Source organism: Mugil cephalus, chromosome 3 (genome assembly GCF_022458985.1).
Source record: "Mugil cephalus isolate CIBA_MC_2020 chromosome 3, CIBA_Mcephalus_1.1, whole genome shotgun sequence".
In the NCBI taxonomy this organism is placed as follows: Eukaryota; Metazoa; Chordata; class Actinopteri; order Mugiliformes; family Mugilidae; genus Mugil; species Mugil cephalus.
Window position 1 is genome coordinate 31,173,296 of NC_061772.1, and position 26,250 is coordinate 31,199,545.

The 26,250-nt window shown below is 41.9% G+C and overlaps 3 protein-coding genes across 5 annotated transcripts in view; all 3 read right to left on the reverse strand.

Moving 5' to 3' along the window:
* Positions 1 to 9,261, reverse strand: part of trpm1a (transient receptor potential cation channel, subfamily M, member 1a) — a 19,181-nt gene extending 9,920 nt beyond the window's left edge. Inside the window, exons 1-9 of one of the 3 annotated variants that reach the window (XM_047580344.1) lie at positions 6,644 to 6,779; positions 5,731 to 5,807; positions 5,142 to 5,334; positions 4,837 to 5,050; positions 4,367 to 4,491; positions 3,375 to 3,546; positions 2,488 to 2,662; positions 2,250 to 2,373; positions 233 to 305 (exon numbers count right to left, since the gene is read on the reverse strand). In XM_047580344.1, the coding sequence (XP_047436300.1) occupies positions 233 to 305; positions 2,250 to 2,373; positions 2,488 to 2,662; positions 3,375 to 3,546; positions 4,367 to 4,491; positions 4,837 to 5,050; positions 5,142 to 5,144 (886 nt within the window). In that variant the 5' untranslated portion in view covers positions 5,145 to 5,334; positions 5,731 to 5,807; positions 6,644 to 6,779. Of the gene's footprint in view, positions 1 to 232; positions 306 to 2,249; positions 2,374 to 2,487; positions 2,663 to 3,374; positions 3,547 to 4,366; positions 4,492 to 4,836; positions 5,051 to 5,141; positions 5,335 to 5,730; positions 5,808 to 6,643; positions 7,084 to 9,047 lie in introns of those variants that run through there. The other 2 variants (XM_047580340.1, XM_047580341.1) reach the window with 2 other exon arrangements.
* A 7,365-nt stretch (positions 9,262 to 16,626) lies between these two features.
* LOC125005533 (NLR family CARD domain-containing protein 3-like) lies at positions 16,627 to 22,013 on the reverse strand (the record flags this gene model as incomplete). Its single annotated transcript, XM_047580929.1, has 5 exons — positions 20,031 to 22,013; positions 18,739 to 18,912; positions 17,606 to 17,779; positions 17,197 to 17,370; positions 16,627 to 16,792 (listed from the first exon to the last, which is right to left on the reverse strand). Coding segments are annotated over exons 1-5 (2,532 nt in total), but the record flags the coding sequence as incomplete, so codon positions are not given.
* On the reverse strand, positions 21,873 to 25,002 carry LOC125005535. Its single transcript, XM_047580930.1, has 7 exons — positions 24,611 to 25,002; positions 24,148 to 24,251; positions 23,945 to 24,055; positions 23,719 to 23,829; positions 23,491 to 23,601; positions 22,394 to 22,472; positions 21,873 to 22,258 (listed from the first exon to the last, which is right to left on the reverse strand). The coding sequence occupies exons 2-7, from the start codon at positions 24,234 to 24,236 to the stop codon at positions 22,019 to 22,021; spliced, it is 741 nt and encodes a 246-aa protein (XP_047436886.1). The 5' UTR covers positions 24,237 to 24,251; positions 24,611 to 25,002; the 3' UTR covers positions 21,873 to 22,018.
* Positions 25,003 to 26,250: the final 1,248 nt, after the last annotated feature.

Here is a 26,250-nt window from a genome sequence, read left to right on the forward strand (position 1 = left end):
TAAACAAAAACTTCATAAACAACAACCAACACAAAAAACAACAATGTAAACAACAACATAAACAAAAACACAACATTAACATGAACACAAACAACTACAACAACATAAATATTAATAATCACATAAACAGCACATACAATAACAATAGAAAACAACAACACAATATCGCAACAAACACTTAAGAACATAAGAATCACAGCAGCGTGTTTGACGTGTTGGTGCTGCCTGTTACCTTTGAGCAGAGCCGTGAGGATGGACATCTCGATGTCCTGCTGTCCCTCTGAGCCCATCCTGAACACCGTGATCTACACAAACACCAAGAAAACAGAAACCTCCAGGGTCGGTAGTTTTCTGTGTCTGTGTTTCATTGAGTGTGTGTTTTATTTATTGTGGGTATTTTGAGGTTTCTGGTTGAGCTTTAAGTTAAAGTCCAGTTGTTGAAGATGCCTCTTTGGTTCTGGTTCGTGTTTGTTGTGCAGGTTTGTCCTGATGGACGTGTCCCATGTGTCCTGACTCATCCTGGGTCAAACTTCGGGTCAGTTTGTTTTAATCTGATCATTTTAAGTGAATTGAATTCAGATTTTTTACATTTATGGGCGTTCTGCCGCTACAGCTGTTCTCCGGAAGAAGCCGAGGATTGTGGGATTAAAAAATTGTAGAGGGCCGTAGAACAATCTCCATTAAGTGCTGCAGTTTTGGGTCAAAGGTAAAACCGTCCTCATTGTCACAGAGATCAGGGTCGTATGTGAACAGATGATCTACAGAGAGAAACTATGGACGCAACCAGTTTGACCAGACTGACCTTCTGTCACACAAATACTGATGAACCCACATCATGATATGGAGAAGATCAATCTGACAAAATAAAAGCTGTGTGATGCCTCCATCATCTGACAGAATCCTCTGTTTAGTAGCTAACACGACTAGAATGTACACGTTATATACGGGCTGGTTAAAGGCTTCAGAAGTTAAATGACTCAAAACTCAGTGGGTTGTAGACAGAAATGAATATAAAGCTCCAGTGTCACTTAAATGTAGTTGCACTCTCCAGAAGTTTCTACATTTCTGTGTAAAAATGACTCAGAACATCAGCAAAGTCCTTAAAGTAGACGAAGAGAACACAGTCAAACACATGAAGCGTGATGTATATTTGTTTCTGCAGGAGAATGAGCCAATATTACATGATCATGATCTGATGAGTGTCTACAGCAGCTTGGAGGAATCTTTCAGAGTTCACTGGTAGCATTCACAGTTCATTGGTCCATCAATGATGAGCAGATGCAGCAGAACAGGCCCAAACCAGGACATTAGCGCCCCCATGTGTCATGGAGGGATGAGGTTCTGATGCTGGAATGCAGCGTTGGTTCATCTCCAAACATTTAAACCAAACTATTCTACTCTGGTCTCATCTGTCCACTAAACATTGTCCCACATGTTCTTTGTGGACAGAGAGCAGTGTCTTTGGTTGTTGAGTGGATTCATCAACATGAACATCAGCCAATGTGAGAGAGGCCTTTAGCTGCTTAGAAGTTCCCCTGGGTTCCTCTGGTTCCTCTCCCACTATGATGGAGTGATGTTTGTTGGTGGACCACTCCTGTGGAGGGGAACAGTCGTCTTCAATCTGTCTGACTCTCTGTGGATTAATTGTGGCTTCCAGACTCTTTACAGATGGTTGTGGAACCTTTTCCAGCCTGATGAGCAACAACAACTCTTTTTCTGAGCTCCTCACAAAGCTCCTTTCATCTGTTGTCATCACACACTTCAACACAAACATGAGACAAATTGCTGATTTATAGAAACTGAACCAGGACCTGAGTCTCATCATTGATGGAAACACGTCTGGACTCATGGACTCTGGTTTAATCTCTGATCTGTAATATTGGCTCATTTTAGTCTCATTTTTCTGTTTCATGTGTTTATTTGGTTTCTATCTTTGTCAACTTTCAGGACTTCTGTAAAAATCAGTTTTAAATCATTCTAATGAAGAAATGTAAAAAACTCTTAAAGTTGCTCTGTGAACAAAACGAATAGAACTCAACAATGACATAAATAAAACGATGACCATTTATCAGAAATGAACCATGAACATATGAGAAGTGAAATGAAACATGATGATGAGGGAGGAGTTTATTTTCCAGAGAATGGGCTCAGGTTACTGATGGTGGTTTATCAGACACAGATGAATGACGACAGGACGAGTGATGGATGAGCAGCAGGTTTATGGATGATCTGTTTCTGTCGGTCGGTACCAGAGCTCTCTTCTTCATGCACTCCATCACCATGAGGAAGATCTGCTGCGCCTGGCTGCGGCTGTAGTTGAAGGTTTTCTGGATGGTGACCAGAAGTTGGTCCTTGACGCTATCACTCACCAGCCTGTAAGGAACAAACCAGAGCTCACACAGACGCTCACTGACAATAAACCAGTGCAGACTGACGTCATTACACAGACTGGGGGGTCAGTCTTTAGTAGATCTGCATCGTCCTCACCCGTCCTCCTCACAGTATTTGTGAGCAAAGGAAATGATGTCGGAAGCTCGACCGCTGCCGTCACAGACCACGACCGGGACCGGAGGCTCCTCCCTCAGACTCTCCAGAACGATGGAGATGACGTTTGGTCCCCCCTCCAGGATCAGACACACCACCGGGACCCCCTGACCCAGACCTGACAACCACACAGAACCAGCTGATTACATGCCAACCACCGGCCCTCCCCTCTCTTATTAATGATCTTTACACTGTTTGTCCAGGTGATGAATCTCTGGCTGATACTTGAATCCCGCTCTGAAAAGTCAGAACTCACTGTGCACGACAACAGGCAACTGTTGTTTTCTGTTTCTGGTGAAGTAACTGTGGTTAAATATATTCCTTCTGTTATCTGACTTCACGCTACGTTGCTACGCACGTTGTTTAAACCTCAGCCTTTTATCAGGGGCACATGTTTAGAAGGTTTGATGGTTGTCGTCCCGTACAGGCTGAATTTAAACTCACACAATTCAGAACCAACACATATAAACACTCTGTTGCAGTCATTCTGCTTCTTATCAGACTTATAAAGAACCCGAGAAAACACCTAGAGTCCCCTCCCTCCCACCTAAACACCACCCACTTCATGTTTTTCATTGCAAGGTAGGAAATCTTTTCATTGTGTGTGTGAGTCACTCTACGATCTGCTGCACAACAAACTGTCCCACTGGGGGACACAGAGTAAGCTGGAGTTGAAGTTGAAGTGAGGGGTGACGGCTGAGCCTCCCTTTGCTGTCCCTGCCTTACAGACAGCTCCAGGCATAGGATGACAAAGGGAAACCCACAGGTCACATGACCGGCTGCATGGCCTGAAGAGTCTGGACTCTGTGTGTGTTTGTGTGTCGACTCACGGGTGTTGATCTTCTGCAGAGCGATGTGTTTCTCCAGCTGCCGGCGGAGGCGGACCTCGGCGCCGTACTTCCCGCTCGTCCCGTTATCGGCCAGGATGAAGTGGGAGTGGCTGCTGTTCAGGACCGAGTTCTTGCTGAGGGGGTTGGACATGGTCTGGTAGGGCCGGGTCACCTGACATAAACCGAACCAACAGTCAGAACTCCTCCAGGTCTCCACCACCTGGATCAACTCTGCTCCAACCTGCACATCATTCCTCTTAGATTCTTCATCATCAGTATCTACATGTTACTTTAGTCTGATGAAGGTTTATCTCTTCTCTCTCTTCTCTGTCTCTGGGTTCCTCCTGCTTCTGCTTCTGGTTCTGGTTCTGGTTCTGGTTCTGGTTCTGGTTCTACTCCAGGTTTCTTCCTGTTAAAGGGAGTTTTTCCTCCATTCTGCTCTGGAGGTTTCAGGCTGGAGTCTGTAAAGCGTCTGGAGACAGTTTGTGTTGTTGTTGACGTTAAATAAATAAAACTGAACTGAACTGAACTGAACTCTCAGGTCACTGAGTCTTGTTTGACTTCATACGTTCATGTTTACATTTCTGAAGATTCGTTCATAGCATTTAATCCAGAACTCGTGACTGATTCCTATTTTATGTCAGGTCATTCAAAGATGTTTCCTCCAAACTAATGTCCTCATTGGTCCCAGAGGTTTGTGGCATCTCCTCCAATCAGTCTGGTTTAACCGTGTTTGATCTGGTTTAATCGGGTTTAATCTGGTTCCAACTGGTTTAATCTGGTTTATTCTGGTTTAATCGGGTTTAATCTGGTTCCGTCTGGTTTAATCTGGTTCCAACTGGTTTAATCTGGTTTATTCTGGTTCCGTCTGGTTTAATCTGGTTCCAACTGGTTTAATCTGGTTTATTCTGGTTCCGTCTGGTTTAATCTGGTTCTGTCTGATTTATTCTGGTTTATTCTGGTTTATCCTGGTTCCGTCTGGTTGGTCTTACGTCTTTTCCGATCAGGTCTTCCTTGTTCTCTACGATCCCCCATGGTGCGATGCCTATGGCGCAGACTTTCCCTCTGGACTTGGACGAATGGTCTTTCAGAGCGTCTCCAACGTGACGGATCACTCCTGAAACACCACAGAAAGATTTCAGGATCCAGATCTAATCTGAACCTTCTAACATGTGAAAGGAGCTTTATTTGTTATTTGGGTCGATGGTTCTGAGTCTAGAGGAGTCGATGTATTAAATAGATCATATAACCACAGTGCCAGCAGCACTAAACAATGTGTTCATTTACTTTTCTTTTTTTATTTCCTAAAGTCTGATTCATTTATTTAAGTTCTGCTTTTATACAAGTGACCAAAGTGGCCGGAGTCTGATTCCTTGGCCGAAGAAGCTGATTCTGATTCTGGACTCTTCAGACATGGCTAGGTTAGCTTAATTTAGCTTAGCATGAAAACTGGTCTGAGTACCTGTGCTGACCCCCCCCGTGAAGATCCAGGCTCCAGTGGTGACGGCGGCTTTGATCAGTCCTTTACCGAAGACCTGCTTCAGTTTGGGGGGCAGGTCGAAGTTCTGAAGGCCCCCGTGGACGGAGATGAGCAGCGTGGGGAGCTCCAGCTGCCAGTCCTTCACCATAAGGTGGAGCAGGGAGTCTGGTTTAGAGTCGTAGGAGACCCGGATGTACTGCAGGGAGAAGGAGGAGGAGGAGGAGTCAGTGCCCCATGAACCTCCATTTCAAGTAATCCACCCCCCCCCACTTGTCCTGGTCTGGTACCATGGCCTTGTTGATGTGTCCTCCGCCCTGGAACTCCAGGACCCCGTAAGCATCGGTGGGGGAGGTCTGGGTGTGTTTGAGGGGGCTCCATCTCTCTGAGGTCTGGACCTCCAGCTGAACCAGGGGGGGTCCTTCTTCTTTGGCCCCGGGAGGGATGGGAGAGTGTTGGGTCACCAGCTGGCCACAGCTGCACCTGAAACACAACCACAAGGGCGGCGCTGTTGACTTCCTGTCTGCTGCCCCAGATTTCCCTTCAGCCGGTCACTTCACTTTTATAAAAACTCAAAATGTTTCTCATGATGAGAACTGACAGGGTCTCACATGACAAACATCCATGATGGACGACACGTGACCATAACAAACAGCCTCATGAATCCGTTTACTCTTCAGATGAAACACTAAAGATGAGACGGGGTTTAAACTCATCTGGACCCTGATGTGAAAACATGAGAACAGAAGAGCTTGTGTTCCTGGATATTAATGAGTGTGAGTGCGTCAACGCTGCAGAAAAAAGCCCTTTAATTCTACATCTACCTCTCATGACACGAGTGCCTCTGAGGAGAAACTAGAAGCTGAGATGTGCTCGTACCTGCTGGCGTCTTTGCTGGGAATGATCTGAATACATTCTCTCTTCTGGAAGGTTCTCTCAATCCACGCTCTCTGAACCTGCAACAAGAAGGAGGAACATGGAGAACGTCTGGAGAACCTGATTCATTCTAACAGGACAGAAGTCGGGAGCACCACGTCCTGCTGGAGCCTCACTGAGCATTTTAATGAAACCAATAAACGGAGTCAGCTCATGTTCATCCTCACACAACAAGAAAAATACAACAACAGCTGCAGCTCAGCAACACTCTGAATGTATCTGGCTTATTAGTGGGAGAGTGCAGCTTTCCATTTCTTTATGCACCAAAGCCTCTTATGTTCATCCTAATCCTGCAGCTGAACAGTCGAACCTTTAAATCTACGTTTAAATCCATACAGCTCCAGTGACCGCCTATGCACTTTGGGAAATTCCTGCACTCTGGATGATGGAGGATTAATGTGAATGGGACACGGGTCTCAGTCTTATTGTCTTTTCATGTGAACAGAGAAGCTCCACCACCATCATCATCATCATCACATCCTGTCCCAGCTCTCTGAGGAAGTCAGTCAGTTAAAACCTGATCGGTGATTTGTCAGTGGACACGAAAACAAGACTTTTAAGGGTTTTACTTTCAAAGAACAAAGTTGCGCCGAGTTAAAAAGCTGCTGACGTCAAAGAGAGAGTTTGATTTATAAGAACAAAAAGATTATCCAGCTGGATCCACGTCCATCAACATCTTTAAACCTTTTATGCTGAAACATGCTCATCGCTCTTTGTTGCTCCAGCTTTTCTTCATGAATGTACAGACGATGGAGATTAAGAAATTTAAAACATCATTAAAATGACAACAACAACCAAACCTCTTTGGAGTTCTGTCCTTGGTTCAGTTTTCTGACCCGAATAAAGACCAACAAACCTCTCAGACGCTTCGACACAGACGCAGTCACATGAAGAAGAATCAGAAATGTGTGTGGACACCAGCAGCAGCAGAGCTTCGTCTCTGGACGTCCAAACGTCTCGGTCTGAACTGAACCCGATCATAGAAGGAGCAGACGTCTCTTTGAGGTGCTGCTCCTCAGCAGATCATTAAGGAGCCGGGTTCATGTGATAAGCATGTGAGGCCTCTTTGTTGGACTCGGTCTCATGACTCTGGTCTGAGGTAATCCTCCTGGGGGTCTCATGATCCGTCGAGCTTCCACACAAGAGCATTTTCATTCACAGCTGCAGCAGGTTCAACAAATGTTCCTTTGAGAAACTCCCTCAAAACATCAAGAAAACTGCAGCAAATTCTTCTTGTAACCGTCCATTCAGAGAGAAAATATTCCAACAGAAAAGAGTAGAGGCAGAGGAACCACCATTTCCATTCAGTGATATATGTTGAACTACATTTGGAACTTTTCAGTAATTTTTCTTTTTTTGTTTGATTCTTCACCCAAACATGATCCTTTTTATCACATTTTGACTTGATAAATATATAATCAGTAGGTTATGAGGTCATTTAATTGTGTTAAGTGACAACTGAAACACTTACACAGATATCTAGGAATGGAACAAATTACTGCATATTTTTAGATGGTATTTTAATCTTTTAACTAAATTGTTAATCGTTTAATGAAGTTAAAATACATGGTCACTGGTGGGAATAGTGCAGATAGATCATGAAATGCATCAGAGTAATGACTGAGATAAAACTACTGGATCAGGTCTGAATTCACTGGAACACAATGAATTAAGTATGAAGTGGTGAAATGTAGCTTTGGTGATGTTAATATTTACTGTAATAACAACACAAATAATATTCTAAACCTTTCAGCATTAAACAGTCTCCTGACAGCAAATACACTGCAGCCAAAGGCCAGTGACAGAGGAACTGATCAGATGTTACAGAGTCAATCTCTATTTTAATCGCTCCTGATTTTCATAAGAAACAAAAATGTGTTTTTACTAGAGAAGGACCTGATGAGCTGGAGCTGAATGATTAGGACTGAATTCATGGACATCTAACAGCATGACACCACATATTTAAAGAACCCAGATCCATCTAGTCGTAGCTTTTCTTCTTATTAACCATGAACGTACAGCCCCTGAGCTTCATCCATCCATCCATCCATCCATCCATCCATCCATCATCCATCCATCCATCCATCATCCATCCATCATCATCCATCCATCCATCTGTTGTATATACAGTGAATATGTTTTTTGTATATTTTTGTAAATTCCTTGTTAATACAAATATACTTGGCAATAAAGTCTATTCTGATTCTGATTCTGATTCTGTCCTGATCCACTTCATCAATAACTGGATGTTTAAAAGCGTTTTTCTTCTCGTTCTGGTGAGTGAACTCTGTCTGTTTGTTTAACGAGCAGCTGGTTGAGTCTAATTAAAGGCGAGTGTGAGTGAGGGGATGTGGATTATCAGGGTTTTACATCAGATTATCATTGCTCACAGGAACTCCTCGTTTGCATAATGAGCTGCTGGAGCTGGAGCAGACAGGAAGTGGATCAGAACTCAGATCAGATCAGAGTTCACACTTCACACTCTGGTTTATTTCAGAAACTGGTTCTGGTCTCATTTAACTGAATAAGGACAGAATCTGTCACCAGAATCTGATGGAAGTTCAGCATTTTACTGAGTTTAACGTCTTCAGATTTTCCTCAGTGAATTTTTATCTATTTTATTGCCATCAGCTGAAAATGTGCAACAGAAACACAATTCACTTACTAATGAATCCATTAATGGATCAGTCCATTCATTGTCTTAATCCTTTCAGGGTCAGAATGTTCTCATCAGGAGACGTTTTATACTTTCATGGTTTTCAGGGTCATGTGCTCACTGAAGAAACTAAACTGAAGGAAACACATGAAGCCAATTAATGGGTCACATGATCTGGAGGAGGCGGAGTCTGCACAGGTCACATGATGTTTAAATAGTTTGCACAGATCCAGACTCCCTCCTACCCCACTAGGATGTGGTATAATCCTGAAACATGAAGAGATGTGTTCACTGACCACATGAAGCTTTCAGTTTGATCTGAAACATCTCTGAGGCCAAATTATTAGGAACCCCTGCATGTCCCTCCTCAGCAGATCCAGTTCTTCAGAAAAGATTCCTCCTGTTCATACTTGACCCAAACACAGCAGACTTTAAATCCTCAGGACAAACAGGACGTCGCCACAAAAAATACAAGAAAGAAGAAGAATGTTTCTGATATTTACCAGAGAATCTCTGTCAGTCTAAGGATGAACCGGTGACTGATGTTTCCCGTTATCTGATCAGCAGAGTTTTAGATGAAGCTCTGAGGTGAACTCAGTCTTACCTTCTGGGACCCAGAGGACGCGCTGCGTTTGATGGACGTCCGTTTAAATGAGCCGTTCGTCCCTCTCCTCCCTTTGTTGTCCATGGTGCCAAGGTTCAGATGTCCTCCACCTTCATCCTTCATCCATCTCCTCCACCTTCATCCCTCTGGTCCTCAGTCAGTGATGCGTTCAGGCGTCTGTTCAGGGACCCCGTCCTCTCTGTGTCTCTGTGTAATCAGGATTAGTGGACGCCGTAGAGGACGGGGGGCGGTGCTCTGTGATGGATGCAGATTTAATAAATGATGATTGAAGGTAAATCTACTTTAAACCTCGTCAGAAGACTGAGACAGACTCTGTCTTCCTTTCATTTCAAAGCATTTTAGTTAATGTCTTCAACTTTTTATTGTTAACTACAGATGAGCAGAAGTTTCCTCTGCTCTTGGTCATGGCTCCACCTGCTGGCAGCACTGAGGAAGTTGGTTCTGGATGAATTCCCAACATGAAAACATGACCCTGCAGCAATGATTCATCTTTATTCTTCATGCTGTCAGGAGACAGTTGGTTCATTTATGGACAGGAGCCTTTAAAGTCCCGGTGGTGTCCTCGTTAATGTTTATTTGATGGATGGATTTAATTTGAAATGAAAGTGATTGAATGTTTGTCTCTAACCTGAAGGATTAAACTGATACTCAGCTGTAATCCAGAAATAAAAACTCATTCAGTAAAGGTTTGATATGATTCAGGATCATTGTTGTTCTGTCAGAACAGGGTTCAGTGTAAATCTGATCTGTTGCTGTTTAAGGTCCTCACTGCTTGTAGAAATCTACAGTTCAACCAAAGATAAGAAGTTGGGAATCCTTAAGATGCCAGGTTTTAATAATAAAGTAATAATACAGAGACTTTACCTGGAGCTGATGGGTTTAACATATCGTAACATATCTGATTCATTAGTTTCTGAGACCTGTGCTCCACATCATCAACACGTCCCTAAACCATCAACCATCTGCCCCCTGGTGGATTTATCCATCATCTGCACTCAGCTTTTGGTAGCCATTTCCACAATGGTCTCCCTTGTGCCTCCAAAACAGGTGTGAATCATTAGAGAATGGACATTGTCCTCTGAGGGTGTTGGGGGAGGGGGCTCGGATACTAGATCAGTTTGGGATCTAGTGAATTTGGAGGCCAGAGCAACACCTGGGTTCTTTCTTCTTTTTATTTGTTCCTAAAGTGTTTTTTGTGGGGGGGGTCTGGTCTGGTCTGGTCTGGTCTGGTCTAGGTGGGTGCACATGTCTAAGTAACAGTTTCCCAGCTGAACATTAAACTGTTTTTTTCTTTCTAATTGATCTTCCTGACCAACTTCCAACCTTCCTTTTACCTCTAAAGTTTTGGAAAAGGTTGTTATCTGCCTTGTGCGTGAAATGCGCTTTATAAATAAAATTGAATTGAATTGAATATTAAAACAGCCGCTAGGGGGCGCTGTCTGTCCGTGTCCTGCAGTTACATACAGACTGAGTGCGGAAGGCCGCGAATAAGACTCGACCCGACACAACGTTAGCGGCGTCACGTCACAGCCAAGAGTTTATCACATTTTCTTAAAAAAGCAAATAAAATAAACAATAATAGAAATATTGTGAGTTTGAAGTTGTCACCAAAGAGTTCCAGACCGTAGTGACCGGAGGATTTTCTTTTGGCCTTTTTTTCTGAGTGAAGACTCCGGTGAGTGTGTTAGCTTAGCATGCTACGTTGCTAATGGACGTGTATGTTTTTTTCTCCATTTGTTTCAGTTGTAGTTTAGCAATATTGAACATTTCTTATCATCAAAAAACAACTGTAATTAACTGTAAATGTTATGAAGATGAGTGAATATTCCGAGTTTTATGTTTTAGAAATGCATTTGCTGTAATTTTTGCTGCGTCATTCCTGGCGCTGCGTTCAAGGACGGAATGTTAAAAAATGTCACAGCCGGTTATAGTTGGGTCGTTCACGAATGATTCGTTCGAAAGAATCACTCCAAATCATTCCTTTGTTTGACATTTGTCGTGTTTGTGTAGTTTTTGTTTAGTTTTTTTTGTATTTATTTCAGTGGAATAAACCATAGACAGTCACTAAGGCTGCACTTTGTTTAAAACGCGTCTCCTAGTGTTGGGTCTGAAGCCTATAACGCAGCAAATGGAGGAATATGATCCGGTCAGTGAATGCTACTGATTCGCGTTGAGTCACTGACTCGAGTCAGTTTACGAACCGATCAGTTAGTGATTCGTTCTCCAAGTGTTTAATTTCCACAATTAAAACACACATTGTTTTACATTTATAATTTGCATCGCCTGCGTTACGATTTTAATGGTGGGGGTGGGGCACACATTATTTTTATTTTATTAAATATTTTTTATTAAACACAAATTATTTAACAGTACATCCCAGATGTGATGTAAATTGTAATGTTAACACCCACAACTTTGGTATGTTACTGACTCGATGAACGAATCAACTGAACGAATCATTTTAATGAGCTGATTCGAGTGATTCGGTTCAGTAAAAAGAACGATGGTTCCCATCACCAGCCGGTTAATGCTCTTGTGTTATTTTCAGCTGAGAGGAACAATTACATAAGAGTGAATGAGTGAATGGATCAGTGTGAAAGTGACAGGATTTATTAGATGTCTGAGGTTTTAATGTGTCAGGACATAGATCTGGGTCATTATTTCTTTTGTTTCTTTAAGTTACACATGAGTTAAACAGAACAGAGCTGTTGTACTGTAACTGATGATTGAGAAGTGATTTGATTTCCTGTTAAGGCAGATTGATTTTTTTTTTTTAGTTGCTGGATCTGCGCTCTGAGACAGTGGTGATATCAACCAGGGTTCCTGTCTGATGTGAAACTCTACATCTTCATCATCTTCCTGAGGATTCAACCCAGATCTGAGCTGCAGCAAGTACACAAAAAACACACACTACCAGCGTAGCACACACATATTGTCACTGTCCAATGCAAACCGGTTTTTAATTTTTTTGCATTATATTTGTATTATTGAAATTATTTCAGTTTTTGTATATATATATATATATATTTTTTTTTTTTAAACACTGGCATATAATGGGTTAAAAGTCAGAGAATAATCAAGCTTTTGTTTTTTATGATTTGTACCAAAGTGGATTAAAATATTTATGTAGGAAAAAATGTTAATGTATGATATTTTTAGGGTGTTTTTGAAGAGGACACTTTGTCCCTTAATGGTAACAACATAACAGTTTAGGTCACACAGTGTTAAAATGGAGTATTGTGAGATTTGAGTTTGAAATGTGATGGCATATTAACAAGTTAACAAAAAGATTGATAAGGACACGTTTGTCCTCATCAAGGCGCGAGGGTTAAAGAGATTTCTCTCTTAATGAAAACACAGTTGAATCAACAGTTCTCATATATTTTAACACCAGAACCTTCATGAAGAGCAGATTCAGTGCAGGACGGTTTTATTAGAAATCATTCACTACTGAACCTAATGAACTGACAGGGAGAGAATATTTACATTTATTAACATTTATCTTTAACAAACAACTGCACCTGAATGAATCCAACATCTGGAGACAGGAAGGAAACACAAACACAAACAAACAATCACACACAAACTACCAGGGTAGCACACACATATTGTCACTGTCCACTCTTGATATTCGTGGCGTTCTGCAGTATACGGCATGTCCGCTTTCTTCCATAACAGCTGATGCGTTTGATATGTATGTGACCAATGGAAACACGCTTTACGACACCATCTATTTAAAACGTGTCTCCATTGGATGTCAGAAGTGTCAATCAAAAGTCAAAAGTCACGTATGTCCTGGGCTGCACCTCATCAGCTGTTTAAGTGTTAGTTCTGCTGGACCTCAGGAAAAAACATCCCCAGCTTCTCCCACTAGCAGGAAGTTTACATCAGAGACACAGGTAGGTCATAAGGTGCAGTGTTATACATAAGGTCATGATTTCACTGAAACAAGTCAAAATCAGATGCCTGTTGACCCATGAATTATTCTGATTTCAATATAAAATGCATAGGAAAAGCTTTGACTAGCATAATATGCTATGCAGAAATGTAGAGTAGCCAATAGTTTAGCAGCTTAGTGTGACATGAAAGGAGACTGGAGGCTCGAATATGACCCAACATCATTAAAAAAAACAGGTGTGTCCACTATCACTCACCACAATGCAGGTAAGTTATTTAAAAACATTTAAAGGTCACTGCCGACTGTGCAAACAGGGTTTTATTCCAGGTACTAAATAAGTTTATTTACACAGACTTGGTTTTACTTTTTAAGTTAGTTTGTGAGAGAAACTGTTTTCATGCTTTTCATCAGACAGCGACGTTGTTCTGAATGAAGTAGGACAGACACAGGTTCAAACCAGCGCTTTGACTGGACTTCAGCAAACACCAACCAGGCAGCAATAAGCTGTGAAGGGACACTTTTCTTTGAGGGGTTTTCTGTTAAAATAAATATCCCTGTGTTTTCCTTTTACACTAACAAATCCCAGCTCCTAGAGTCGAACCTGAACGACGTTGAGTGGTGGAAAATGTTGACTTGTCCCCTTTCAGACTCTAACTTACTAATCACACTAGGGCTGCAACAACCAATAGATAAGATTGGTAGTAATCGTTTATTAAATAAAAGTGTTCAAGGTGAATTTCATTATCAGTTTGTTGTATTGTGCGATTAATGTGCTGATCACTTGGTTACTTCACCCTGCAGCACTTTGTCACAGCTCACTGACTGAACAAGTTTAATGTGCAGAGACAGTTGAAGGTAGCGCAGCTGAATGCGGAGGCAGCATTTAACTAAAGGCAAAAAACAAATGAAACACACCCGACTGATACAGAGAGTAAGTATGAGAGCACTTCACACTGCACAAAACAGGAAAGTTTGTCCCATGCAACCTTAGTTAAAGAGACATGGCCTGACATGGCAGCACCACGGTGATGATACAACACCTGACACAGAAACAAGTCATTGATGAGGAAGAAGGCAGCTCAGCAGCACAGTAAGTCACTACAATCCCATGTTTTTTCTGTTTTGGAAACGTAATGTTAGTTTCTCCGGGAGCTTGACAAACGTGAAGAGTTTATCAAGCTCATTTTAGCATTAGCTGGTTAGTGATGGTGGAAGAACATGCGCGTTTTACTTTTTATAGCAGTAAAATTTTATTTTTGTTTGGTAATTGAGCTGTGGTTAAATAATTGTTACGTGCACTTACTACAATGATGGTAATAATTTAATGATAAGAATCTAGTGTGAAGAAGATGCTGTACTGGATGAATTGCATTTAGACGGGATGAAAGTAGCTTATGTGTACTCAGATTAGTGAAATGAACTATGTTTAATGTACTTGTACTTAATGAGTGTGTGAGTTGCATGTACTTGTGCTCAGTGCTGGGACTGAACTTGGACTCCTTAGAAACAGAGAAGAGGGTGAAGGACACAATCTGTGCAATGTTGGACAATGTTGGACAATCCCTCTCACCCTCTGCAGGATGAGCTGTGGCTGATGTTCAGCTCCTTCATTCAGAGGATCATCCCACCCTGAAGAACCCAACGCTTCAGACGCTGCTTTGTGTCACTGTCTTCAGACTGTACATATTTACACTGTCACTTTATCCACAACTGCTGTCACTTTGTGTACGGTACTTTGTGTACGGTACTGTTTGCTGCCTGTTGTCCTGTTTAATGTTGTTGCTGCTGCTATTTAATTTCTTTAATTCTTTCATTTCTTTCTGGTCACTGTTGTGCTGCTGTAACATTTGAATTTCCCCAGTGGGATCAATAAAGTAATATCTGATCTTATCTTATTTTATGTCTTGTGTGTAATTGCACTTTGGGTAACTTTCTTTCCTTAATCTAATAAATAAATAAATAAATAAAACAAAATTGTTGACAGTCAAGATAACGATATTATCATGGTATCAATAAAAACATAATTAGTAATGGCAAAATGCATCTTTATTTGTGTAATTTTCTCTCTTTTGGGAGATGAATTACACTCACTAACAGTAGAACAGAAGAAAACAGACAGATGTAAAATACACAATATGTTCAAGTTTCGCTGGATCATTTACACCAGCGGTGCCAAAATTATATGTACAAAATAAACATCATCACAAAATTATTGTGAAAAAAATGAATGAATGTGCTTCACATTTATGTTACACAGATTAATGAACATGTATCTGGCTTCTTTAAATAAGAAAAATAATTCAAGCAAGCACCCTGAACTATTTGAAAACACACTAGGATCATTACTAATACTATGGGACAAAACATGCTCAAAATAAAATCCGTACTGTGTTTACTAGTGCAATAAACAGGACATAACATGCCCCCATTAATTAAACAGACTCTGCTCTAGAATCATGTTTTATCTTTCCACCACTTCTACAATCAGGAAACACTCAACATCTCATCTGACAATCTGACAAACCCAATCAACAATCAATGACAAATAAATACAATATATATGTGGATGAAACAGGAGTGAAATGATCTACTCTTATTTTTATAAGAGTAGACAGACATTAGAATCTAGATGGAACAAACATCTCCACATCATCAGGAAGGACTGTTGATGCTGGCAGGTTGACATGTGTCTGAATCTTTCATGAGGGACTGGACTTGATTTGTTGGAGCTCTGTGAAGAGTTGAAGTGCAGCTCTGTTGATGGTCTTAAATGGAGACCATGTGGATGAAGCTCTCCTCTCCACCTCCCAGTAACATGGTCCAGTCAGAATCTGCTTCAACCTCTGGATCATCAGGACACAGCTCATCCTCTCACAACACACACCCTCCTGGTTACCATGGTTATCACCACCTGTAGAGAGGAGGAGAAAGAAGAGAGGAGGTGAAGGAGTGTTTCCCTTCATCATCACATCCAGTAGAAAGAGCAGCAGGGACTTGAGTCCTGTTCAGAGCAGCAGTGGAGCAGCTGTGGAGCTCAGCCAGCTTCCTTTCAGCTTCATGTTAACGTGTTGGAGTGAACACACACAGACCTGCAGAGACTTTTAGCATCAAGTCTGTTTCCTCTGCACATTTCACTAAGAAACTGCTGAGAGTCCTGAACGCTTCATTACTGCACCAACACTTTAGTGATGGATTTACTGCTGCTCCATGGAAACAAAGATCAGCTGACTAAGAAACTCATGGTTACTAAATGTAATGCTGCTTCTGTGATGTGCAGGCTTCAGTCAGACTGATCTCAGAGCTGTGATCAGTTGTTGATCAGATGTGATGAATGACCACCACTGTCTCTATACATCTTGGAAGGCTGTCAGCTGGAATCCAGCTTTATTTCCTGGACACATCAACACAACAACAACAGTCGTCTTCACAACAACTCAAACACATGATCACAACAAGCTTCTGGCTCATCTGATTGGCTGACTGTTGTCTCTCTCTCTGTCTTTCTGTCCAATCCTGAAGCCTGTCTCCATTCTCCTCTCACAGCTTCACTGAGAAGCTGCAGGTTTACAGGAAACACTGGATCTTTGATACTAACTGTGTTTAGGACGATACTGATGAAAGCAGCATGGACTGACTGGAACCCTCTACTCACCCCAGAGTCTCCAGTTTATAGTCTGGACTCTTCTCAAGATCAAGAAGCTGCTTCACTTCTGAATACTTCAGGTTGTTGTCACTCAGGTCCAGATGTTTCAGATGGGAGGGGTTGGACTTCAGAGCTGAGACCAGAGAATCACAGCTGATCTCTGACAAACTGCAGTTGACCAATCTAAATAAAGAACAAAATATGTGAGTTTAGAAGACCAGTTTATTTAGCACAGTGTTTTTCATTTTTAGATTTTTTTTTAATTTAAATCATTGTCGTCATCAATGACGTCAAACAATGGTCAGTTGGTTTTAATGTGAAACAACATGAGCTGAAACTGAAGCTGGAAATCAAGAGTGTCAGAGTTTCAGAGTCAGTCATCCAGTGGAGGATTTTTCTTCTTCTATGAAGCTTTGAAATGTGGAGCTCAACATGGCTCTGCCACAGTCAATGGACTAAAGCACAGAAGAAGAAACCAGACTTTACCATGAAGATCCTCAGTGTGGATCAGTAGAATATCAGCCTGATGTCACCACAACTTTACCATCATATTCATCTCAGCACACAAAGAAAACATGGAGTCTGACCTCAGAGTCTCCAGTCTACAGTCTGGACTCTCAAGAAAACCACACAGCTGCTTCACTCCTGAATCCTTCAGGTTGTTTCCTCTCAGATCCAGATGTTTCAGATGGGAGGGGTTGGACTTCAGAGCTGGTCCCAGAGAATCACAGCTGATCTCTGACAAACTGCAGTTAATCAACCTGAATAAAGAATAAAATATGAACCATCTCAACATTACTGCGTCATAACAGTATTTACGCTTCATTTGCTTTAACAACTAACAGTGGACATTTTCTACAGTTTCTGCTACGAACACTTGTCTTGAATTAAAGGACATTTACAGATTCATGGAGGAAAGTTCTGGATGAACATGAATTAGATTCAGTTGGTGATTAAACATATCAGATCTACAACAGTAACAGACAGTGAACTGACCCCAGAGTCTCCAGTCTACAGTCTGGACTCTCCAGAAAACCACACAGCTGCTTCACTCCTGAATCCTTCAGGTTGTTGTTGGTCAGGTCCAGATGTTTCAGATGGGAGGGGTTGGACTTCAGAGCTGAGACCAGAGAATCACAGCTGATCTCTGACAAACTGCAGTAACTCAATCTGAATAAAGAATAAACGATAGAATCATTCATGATATCTTGAAATGTGTCCTGATCAATGAGCTGTTCTCTAAAATGAGTAGAGTGACTTTGTCCTTGTGTTATTGTGGATCTTCATCATGTCAGCCTTCTACAGACATCATCCAAACGTCAGCACAACATTCAGACAACTATTGATGTCAACACAGATCAATAAGATGCTGCTGACCTCATTACAGGATCAATATCTCCTCACACATGTTGGACTACAAACTGTTGATTAGTTCTTTGATTCCAGGATTCTTCTTCTTCCTGGATTTGGTGTCTCAGGAGGTTTGTGTCATTCAAATGTTAAAGGACAAGTTGACATGTTCAAGTGTGTCTTCCAACAACAGTCACATGTCATATGGACTGATTCCAGAGTTGTTGAGATTCCTGCTGTCCACACTGACTGTGAAGTGGTCTCTTCCTAACACAACTCCACTGTTGAACTGACACTAATATGAAGCTTCAGCAGTCTGACTGACACTAATCAAAGTTCCTCTTTGAGTTCCTGTCCCTCCACTGCAGCTCAGCAGGAAACACTGTGGAAACACAAACTGATACTGACTGGATGTGCTGAAGAACAAGATGAGTTGAAGATCAACACAACACAACAACACTGTGGATGTTGTCCTCCATCTGGTCTGATTGGAGTCAGACTATAAGGGGATTTGTCCACAGACAGTATGGACAGAAAGAATGATTAGTGACACCAAGAACTCTATTAATGCAAACACATGTGAAGACTGGACTTGATGTGGTTTGTGATCAGACCCACCACCGATGACTGAGGAGATACCTGCTGATGTTCAGGAACATGATGCTTCTTCATTTCAACTCTTTCAGCTCCTTTTCTATCTGACAGTCCTGACAAGAGAACTCATCTAAACTGGATCTCCATTCTTCAGAAGCCTGAGAAGAAAAGAAATGAAAACTGACCTCAGAGTCTCCAGTTCACAGTTTGGACTCTCCAGTCCAGCAGACAGATGCTTCACTCCTGAATCCTCCAGGTTGTTATAACATAGGTCCAGATGTTTCAGATGGGAGGGGTTGGACTTCAGAGCTGAGGCCACAACTTCACAGTGACTCTCTGAGAGTTCACAGTTATGAAGTCTGTTGTGAGACAGAGAAATTGAATTTGTTATAATGGAAGAAGACATTTCTATGAAGGTGATGTATTGATGAGTGGACAGTTGGACACATCCTGTTGGACATTTTGTCTCCACATCAGTGGTTGAGCTCATCTTCTCTGACTGTGTTTGACAGGAAACAATCATTGTCATCATCTCTCTCAGACCTTTGTTTAGATGAATGGAGACAAGACTTGGTTACATTGTGGCTTCCAGACTGTTCACAGTCTGTCAGTGGATCTGATCCATGAAGACATCTGGATGAGACAAACATCTGGACTGTCTTCATTCTTTAACTCTAGATCTTTTGACTGAGTTCAGCTCAGTGACTAGTTCCAGTGACCTGCTGTCAGCTTCAGTCCACACATGGAACATTTAGTCTTTAATCCAACACAAATGAAACTGTTGACATGACAACCTCAGACCTGGACATCATTCAGTATGAACTGGTGAGATATTTACAAGTGAAGGACATACGACTGGGTCAACCAACTAAAACTCAACTCTGACCTTTGAGTCTTTCAGATCTTTTTAACAGATCAGACTAATAGCGTTCCATTCTTATGTTCAGACCTCTGAGCATTTCCTGCTTAAACTCTTCTCAACAGCAACAAGACAGGAAACAAATACAAAGAAAGACTTAAAAAAACAAGTGCTGCGACTCAAATTCTCTGTTCTAAATGAAATGTTTAACTCAGTGAATAAAATGCTCCATTGATGGGCCAGTTTCTGTGAGGGATGATCAGAAGTTTATGGTGGTTCATGTTGATCTTAACAAGCTTTAGATAGATGCTGATGTGGAGCCACTTCGCTTCAGGATAACTCTGTACTCTAGAAACAGCCTTCAACATCCTCTCATCATTGTAACATGATGCCTCAGATGCTGCTTCAGCTAAACTGATAAACTGATGGAGAGAATAATAAGACAGAGAAACAGAAAAGGGCCAGTAACTAGAAGAACAACTGGAGAACATCTGTGACTGAATACAACTGACTGTAATGTTTGCCCAGAACAAGTGGAACACTGATGAATAATGAGGACGTCTGAAGAACTAAACTACTGATCTCCACTGATTGATTCTGTTATTGATCAGGACTCACCGAGCCTTTCTGCAGTTCCTCACAGCTGGGATCAGTCTCCGTCGTCCCTCCATTGATGTGTTGTAGTCCTCCAGGTCCAACTCATCCAGAACCTCCTCTGACATCTGCAGCATGTAGGCCAGAGCTGAGCAGTGGATCACAGAAAGTTTCTTCTCTGATCTGTTCCTTGTCTTCAGGAACTCTTGGATCTCCTGATGAACTGAGAGGTCGTTCATCTCCATCAGACAGTGGAAGATGTTGATGCTTCTGTCAGGAGACATTTTACCAGTGTTCATCTTCTTCAGCTTGTTGATGGTTCTCTGGATGATTTCTGAACTGTTCCCTGTCTGACGCAGCAGACCTCCTAAGAGTCTCTGGTTGGACTCCAGAGAGACGCCATGAAGGAAGCGAACTAACAGGTCCAGGTGACCATTTTTACTCTCCAGGGATTTAATCATGACTCCGTTCAGAAACTCATCCAGAGGTGAGTTATTGTAGTTTCTTCCCAGGAGTTCCTGCAGCTCCTCTGTCTTCCTGTTGGTGTAACAGTGGATCATGTAGACTGCAGCCAGAAACTCCTGAACGCTCAGATGGACAAAGCAGAACACCTTGTCCTGGTACAGGCCTCTCTCCTCTTTAAAGATCTGTGTCAACACTCCTGAGTACACTGAGGCTGCTCTGATATCGATGCCACACTCTGTCAGGTCTGATTCATAGAAGATCAGGTTTCCTTTCAGCAGCTGATCAAAAGCCAGTTTTCCCAGAGACTCAACCATCTTCTTGCTCTTTTCATCCCAGTGTGGATCTGTCTCAGCTCCTCCATCATACTTGACCTTCTTGACTTTGGCCTGAACCACCAGGAAGTGGATGTACATCTCAGTCAGGGTCTTGGGCAGCTCTCTTCCCTCTCTGGTTTCCAACACATCCTCCAGAACTGTAGCAGTGATCCAGCAGAAGACTGGGATGTGACACATGATGTGGAGGCTTCGGGATGTCTTGATGTGGGAGATGATGCTGCTGGCCTGCTCCTCATCTCTGAACCTCTTCCTGAAGTACTCCTCCTTCTGGGGGTCAGTGAACCCTCTGACCTCTGTCACCATGTCAACACACTCAGGAGGGATCTGATTGGCTGCTGCAGGTCGTGTGGTTATCCAGAGGTGAGCAGAGGGAAGCAGTTTCCCCCTGATGAGGTTTGTCAGTAGCACATCCACTGAGGTGGACTCTGTAACATCAGTCAGGATCTCAGTCTTGTGGAAGTCCAGAGGAAGTCGACACTCATCCAGACCGTCAAAGATGAACACAACCTGGAACTCTTCAAAGCTGCAGATTCCTGCTTCTTTGGTTTCAGTGAAGAAGTGATGAACAAGTTCCACCAAGCTGAACTTTCTCTCTTTCACCACATTCAGCTCTCTGAAAGTCAATGGAAATATGAAGAGGATGTCCTGGTTGGCTTTGTCTTCAGCCCAGTCCAGAGTGAACTTCTGTGTTAAGACTGTTTTCCCAATGCCAGCCACTCCCTTTGTCATCACTCTTCTGATTGGTCCCTGTCTTCCAGGTGAGGCTTTAAAGAGGTCTTCTTGTCTGATGCTTGTTTCTGGTCTGTGTGGTTTCCTGGATGCTGTTTCAATCTGTCTGACCTCATGTTCATCATTGACCTCTGCAGTCCCTCCCTCTGTGATGTAGAGCTCTGTGTAGATCTCATTCAGAAGGGTTGAGTTTCCAGCTTTAGCAATCCCCTCAAACACACACTGGAACTTCTCCTTCAGACCAGATTTCACTTTACGTTGACAAACTGCAGCACGAGTTCCTGAATGAACAAATGACAAAGGGAAATATTGAGACAGAAAATCTGAGGGTCCGCACATTACAGTGTGTTATTAGTTTTTATTTAATCCATCAGTTTGATCATCAGTGGAAATCCAGATTTTTGCATCATATTAACAGAGTCTGGAAATATAACATTATCATAACACCTTCCTCCAATTCCTCTTTCCATCAACTTAAAGCTGTTAAATCCTCTTACTCCTCTGTAGACGGTCAACCAGCTCCTCCTGCTTCATTCTCCTCAGGAAGTTCGCTGTCATCTTCACTAATAAATCTCTGCTGCTCCTCCTCTGCTCTTCATCCTCACCCTCCAACATGCCATCATCCCTCTGGCTCTCTATGAATTCTAGGTAATCTTGACTAAGAGATTTCTGGATCTTCTTCAGCTCGTTCTTCACAAAACTGATCATGTTTTCCTCCAGCAGCTGTGAGAGAAAGACAACCTGAATATTTAATTCAAACCTGGAGGAACTCATTCGTGAAGACAGACAGCATGTTAAAACCTAATGACAATTCAACCTTTCATCTGTTGTGAGACGTGAGTTTGAACATGAACAGACCTTAAATATGGAGTCCAGGTCATGTTGATGTTTCTGTGCAGACCGACCACCAGGAACCTCTGAGCTCTGCTGCAGAACTCTGTGGAGAAAATACGAAAGAAAATGATTCAATCTGTACACAACTAATTTACAGATACTGACTGAAAGTGATTAAGTGAATAAGTCAGATAACTAGTTCCCCATATGGGGACTAATTTCAATAAGACTGAATTATCTAGCATACCTGGTCATGTTCATACTGATTCACCACTCTTCAGTTATAAATTATGTCTTTAACCAACTAAAAAATGGAAAATAAGGGGTAAGCATATTTCCAGCATTTATCTGCAGTAGCTATTTTTGTCCAATGCAGAGCACAGTTGGTCTATAAAGAGGGAGATGATGCCTTGAGATAAAGAGTAGAACCAGGAAGCACAAGTCAAACTTTAACTCTTCTCATCTTAAGTAATGAGTAACAAGTTCTAACTGGTCAAAGGTTGCCGTAGATTTAATGATTGCGTTTCCTTGTTTTCTCCTTTAGTTTTGTTGATCATACTATTAGGGAAGGTGTTGCAAAAAATCTTGGCCAGCCATCAGAAGTAGGTTGCATAAATAATTGTTGATAAAGCTAAGCAAAGAATTTAGCACCAGTTGTGTCTGGTAATTCATACAATGTAATTTTTTATGTTTTAACCAATTTGTCTAGTCCTTCTTTGTATATTGCGTTGTGTGCAGCAATGGATACTGAATAGGAGTATGGAACAGATATGAGGAAGTGTGTGTACGATGAAGATAGTACAACAACTGACAGTGATGAGCAGATAACTGAAATGTGTTTACTTTTAGGGACTTAGAATAAACTGCTGAGGTTGAGACAGACAGGGAGGGTAGTGGTGATAAAAGTACAGAAGAGTTTGAATCTGAAGAATCTTTTATCAGGTTTGTTTCCAGTCTCCTACAATATATATTTATTCATTTATAAACCTTAACATGATGTGATGCATATATAGAGCCCACGAAATGGTAAGTTTGTTTTGAATTGGTTCTCCTCAACCCAAGGATTAAAAAGAAAAGGCTACTGCCTTTACTAACTTATGTTATGGAAGTCGTTACATTACCTTCTATCAGCAGGTTGTTCTTCTTTAAAATCAACATTGCGATGCTGAGAAAAGTCGCTCTTCAAGGAGACATAGCTGTGTTCAGGAGAGTCTGGTCTTTGCTGCTGAATCCTGACACAAACAAAGGAGTTCAAAGTAGAAAACTCTGAATAACGAGTTCTCTACTGCTGTTTGACAACTGTACTTTCTTCACTGTTTCTTAGTGTGTTATGGAAGTCGTTACATTACCTTTTATCAGCAGGTTGTTCTTCTTTAAAATCAACGTTGCGATGCTGAGAAAAGTCGCTCTTCAAGGACACACAGCTGTGTTCAGGAGAGTCTGGTCTTTGCTGCTTAATCCTGACACAAACAAAGGAGTTCAAAGTAGAAAACTCTGAATAACAAGTTCTCTACTGCTGTTTGACAACTGTACTTTCTTGACTATTTCTTAGTTTGTTGGAAGTCGTTACATTACCTTTTATCAGCAGGTTGTTCTACTTTAAAATCAACATTGCGATGCTGAGAAAAGTCGCTCTTCAAGGACACACAGCTGTGTTCAGGAGAGTCTGGTCTTTGCTGCTTAATCCTGACACAAATAAAACGAAGGAGTTCAAAGTAGAAAACTCTGAATAATGAGTTCTGACATAGAGAAGAGTTGGTCAGATTTGGTTCTCTCACCTCTGAGCTCCAGTCTGGTTCTCATGTTCCCCACATGGAGTGGTTTTAGAGGGAGGGACTCCCTCCTGTCTGACCTCAGTCTGATCCATCACCTGCTGGGAGATCTGCTCTCAGTCATTACAACAAACATTACCTCAAGAAGCACAGGATTTTCATTCATCTCTTTAACACATTACAAATACGATAGAAAGAGAAGCTGAACTACAGTGAACTTTGTACTGGACTCTGTCACTGTGGAGCTTTCAGTTTAATACGTCTGGAAGGCGACTGTGTTTCTCATAAATCAAACCACTAACAGTAATACATACTTATCTTTTTCAAACTGACACTTTGAGACATGAAACTCTTCTAAAGTATCTGAAGGATTAAATAAGGCTGTGAGAGAACTCACAGACATTACTGTCAAGTCAAACACAATGCGACACAAAGTTCATCAGACAGATTTCTCTGCTGGGATTCTCACCTGCAGAACTTCAGGTGAACTTTCAGTCACGTTCCACCTTCATGTGTCGAGGAAACGTTTGGAGAAAAGAAGATTTTCTTTCAGGTCAGTCCTGGAGTCTGTGTGCATTTGATCTGAAGTTACGTCGGCACAACTTCCGTGTGATAACATCAGAGTGACGTCAAAGGTCGTCTGACCTGAAAGTCCACATCACAACGCGGAGTTCCATCTGTCCACTAGATGGAGCTACCTGACCATATAAACTAGACTTTAATGATCTGGAGACACAGAGTTAATGAGAGAGACTAGAGGATGGGAGCTCAGTGCATCATGGGAAGTCTCCCAGCAGCCTAGACCTATAGCAGCACAGCTAAGGGATGGTTCAGAGTCACCTGTCCCACAAACCTTCCAAGTACAGAGAATAGAATTACATATTCCATAGAATTGAGTCACATCCACAGACTGGATCCTAGAATCTGATCTATGAGACTGAAGAGAAATAAATAGTAGGTCTACTTTAAAATCATTGTTGCTCTTCATCCATGTGCTATTAACCAGGTAAAATGTCTCAGGGGCTGGATTCCTGCTCCAGGAGAACATCTCTCCTCCTCTTCTTTCCACCATGTTCTCCTCTCTAAGCCTCTTAAAGTTCTCCTCCCTGCTCTCAGCACATCTCACTGCAGAACCTTCTTTAGGAACCTTTCATCTTTACCTCCATCTAGGAACAACTCTGAGAAAACATCAGGGTTCTAGTTTAATTTTATTAGAGTTCGCCCACTAGGAGAAACTCTGAGTCTTTATTAATACCAGACCCCTGGTGATTGGTGGTGAAGCCTCATTCAGGGTCCAGCTGCAGGTTGTGTCTGTTCAGATTCTTTAACCCTTTAATGTCTGCATTTTATTTATTTTTTTTTACACACCCCATAGTTATTTAGATATTGGCCTCTACCAGACGGTTAAGACGTCCATTTATGGTAAAAAAAAAAAAACTGCTAAAAATGACAACAATGTATAGAAAAAGTTTTCAAGAAATAATTTGAACTTTGTCTTCTCTGTGGTAGAACAACAGAGTTGGCTGGTCATGCAACCGAACAAATATTTTTCAGCCAGTGGTGCAACAGCACAAACAGGTTTATCTCTGACGGTATGCTGCAAAACAATTGCTGCTTTGCTTTCAAACAGAGGAAAACATTGCATTTCTGGCATTTCTATCTGGACACACTCATTGGACAGAGGTTGCACCGCCCCTGCTTCTCGGAGTGAAATGGCAAATGCCCACAGTTGTCATAGCGCACATCTGTCTGCGTATGTGAGGGTCTTGGGGTGTAGCGTTTCTTCTTTTTTTTCTGCATTTGTCTGCATAGTTGAACACCACAGGGTGTCAACATTATATGAGGTTGATGCAGTTATATTCTTGCAGCTGAAAGCTTTATTACTTCAGTGTGTGAGTGTGACCATCACCAGCCTCCCTGAGAACTGTCCTGTTGATCTTTATTGAGTGTAGTGACCTTGTGTGGCAGGGAGGGCAGTGCTACACCTCAGTGAATAGAGGGGGAGAACAAAGGACATAGAAGATGTAGAAGGATGGACAGTGGAGGAGATACATGTGGTGCTGGTAGGAACTAGTGGAGTGTAGAGTTCTGTGCTTCCCAAGTCACCTC

Coding starts and splice junctions, on each gene's coding strand:
- LOC125005535 (XM_047580930.1), bottom strand. CDS start 24,236: ATGGATCAGACTGAGGTCAGACAGGAGGGAGTCCCTCCCTCTAAAACC. Junction 24,056..24,147: donor AACCAGACTGGAGCTCAGAG/GTGAGAGAACCA, acceptor TATTTGTGTCAG/GATTAAGCAGCAAAGACCAG. Junction 23,830..23,944: donor GAACAACCTGCTGATAAAAG/GTAATGTAACGA, acceptor TGTTTGTGTCAG/GATTAAGCAGCAAAGACCAG.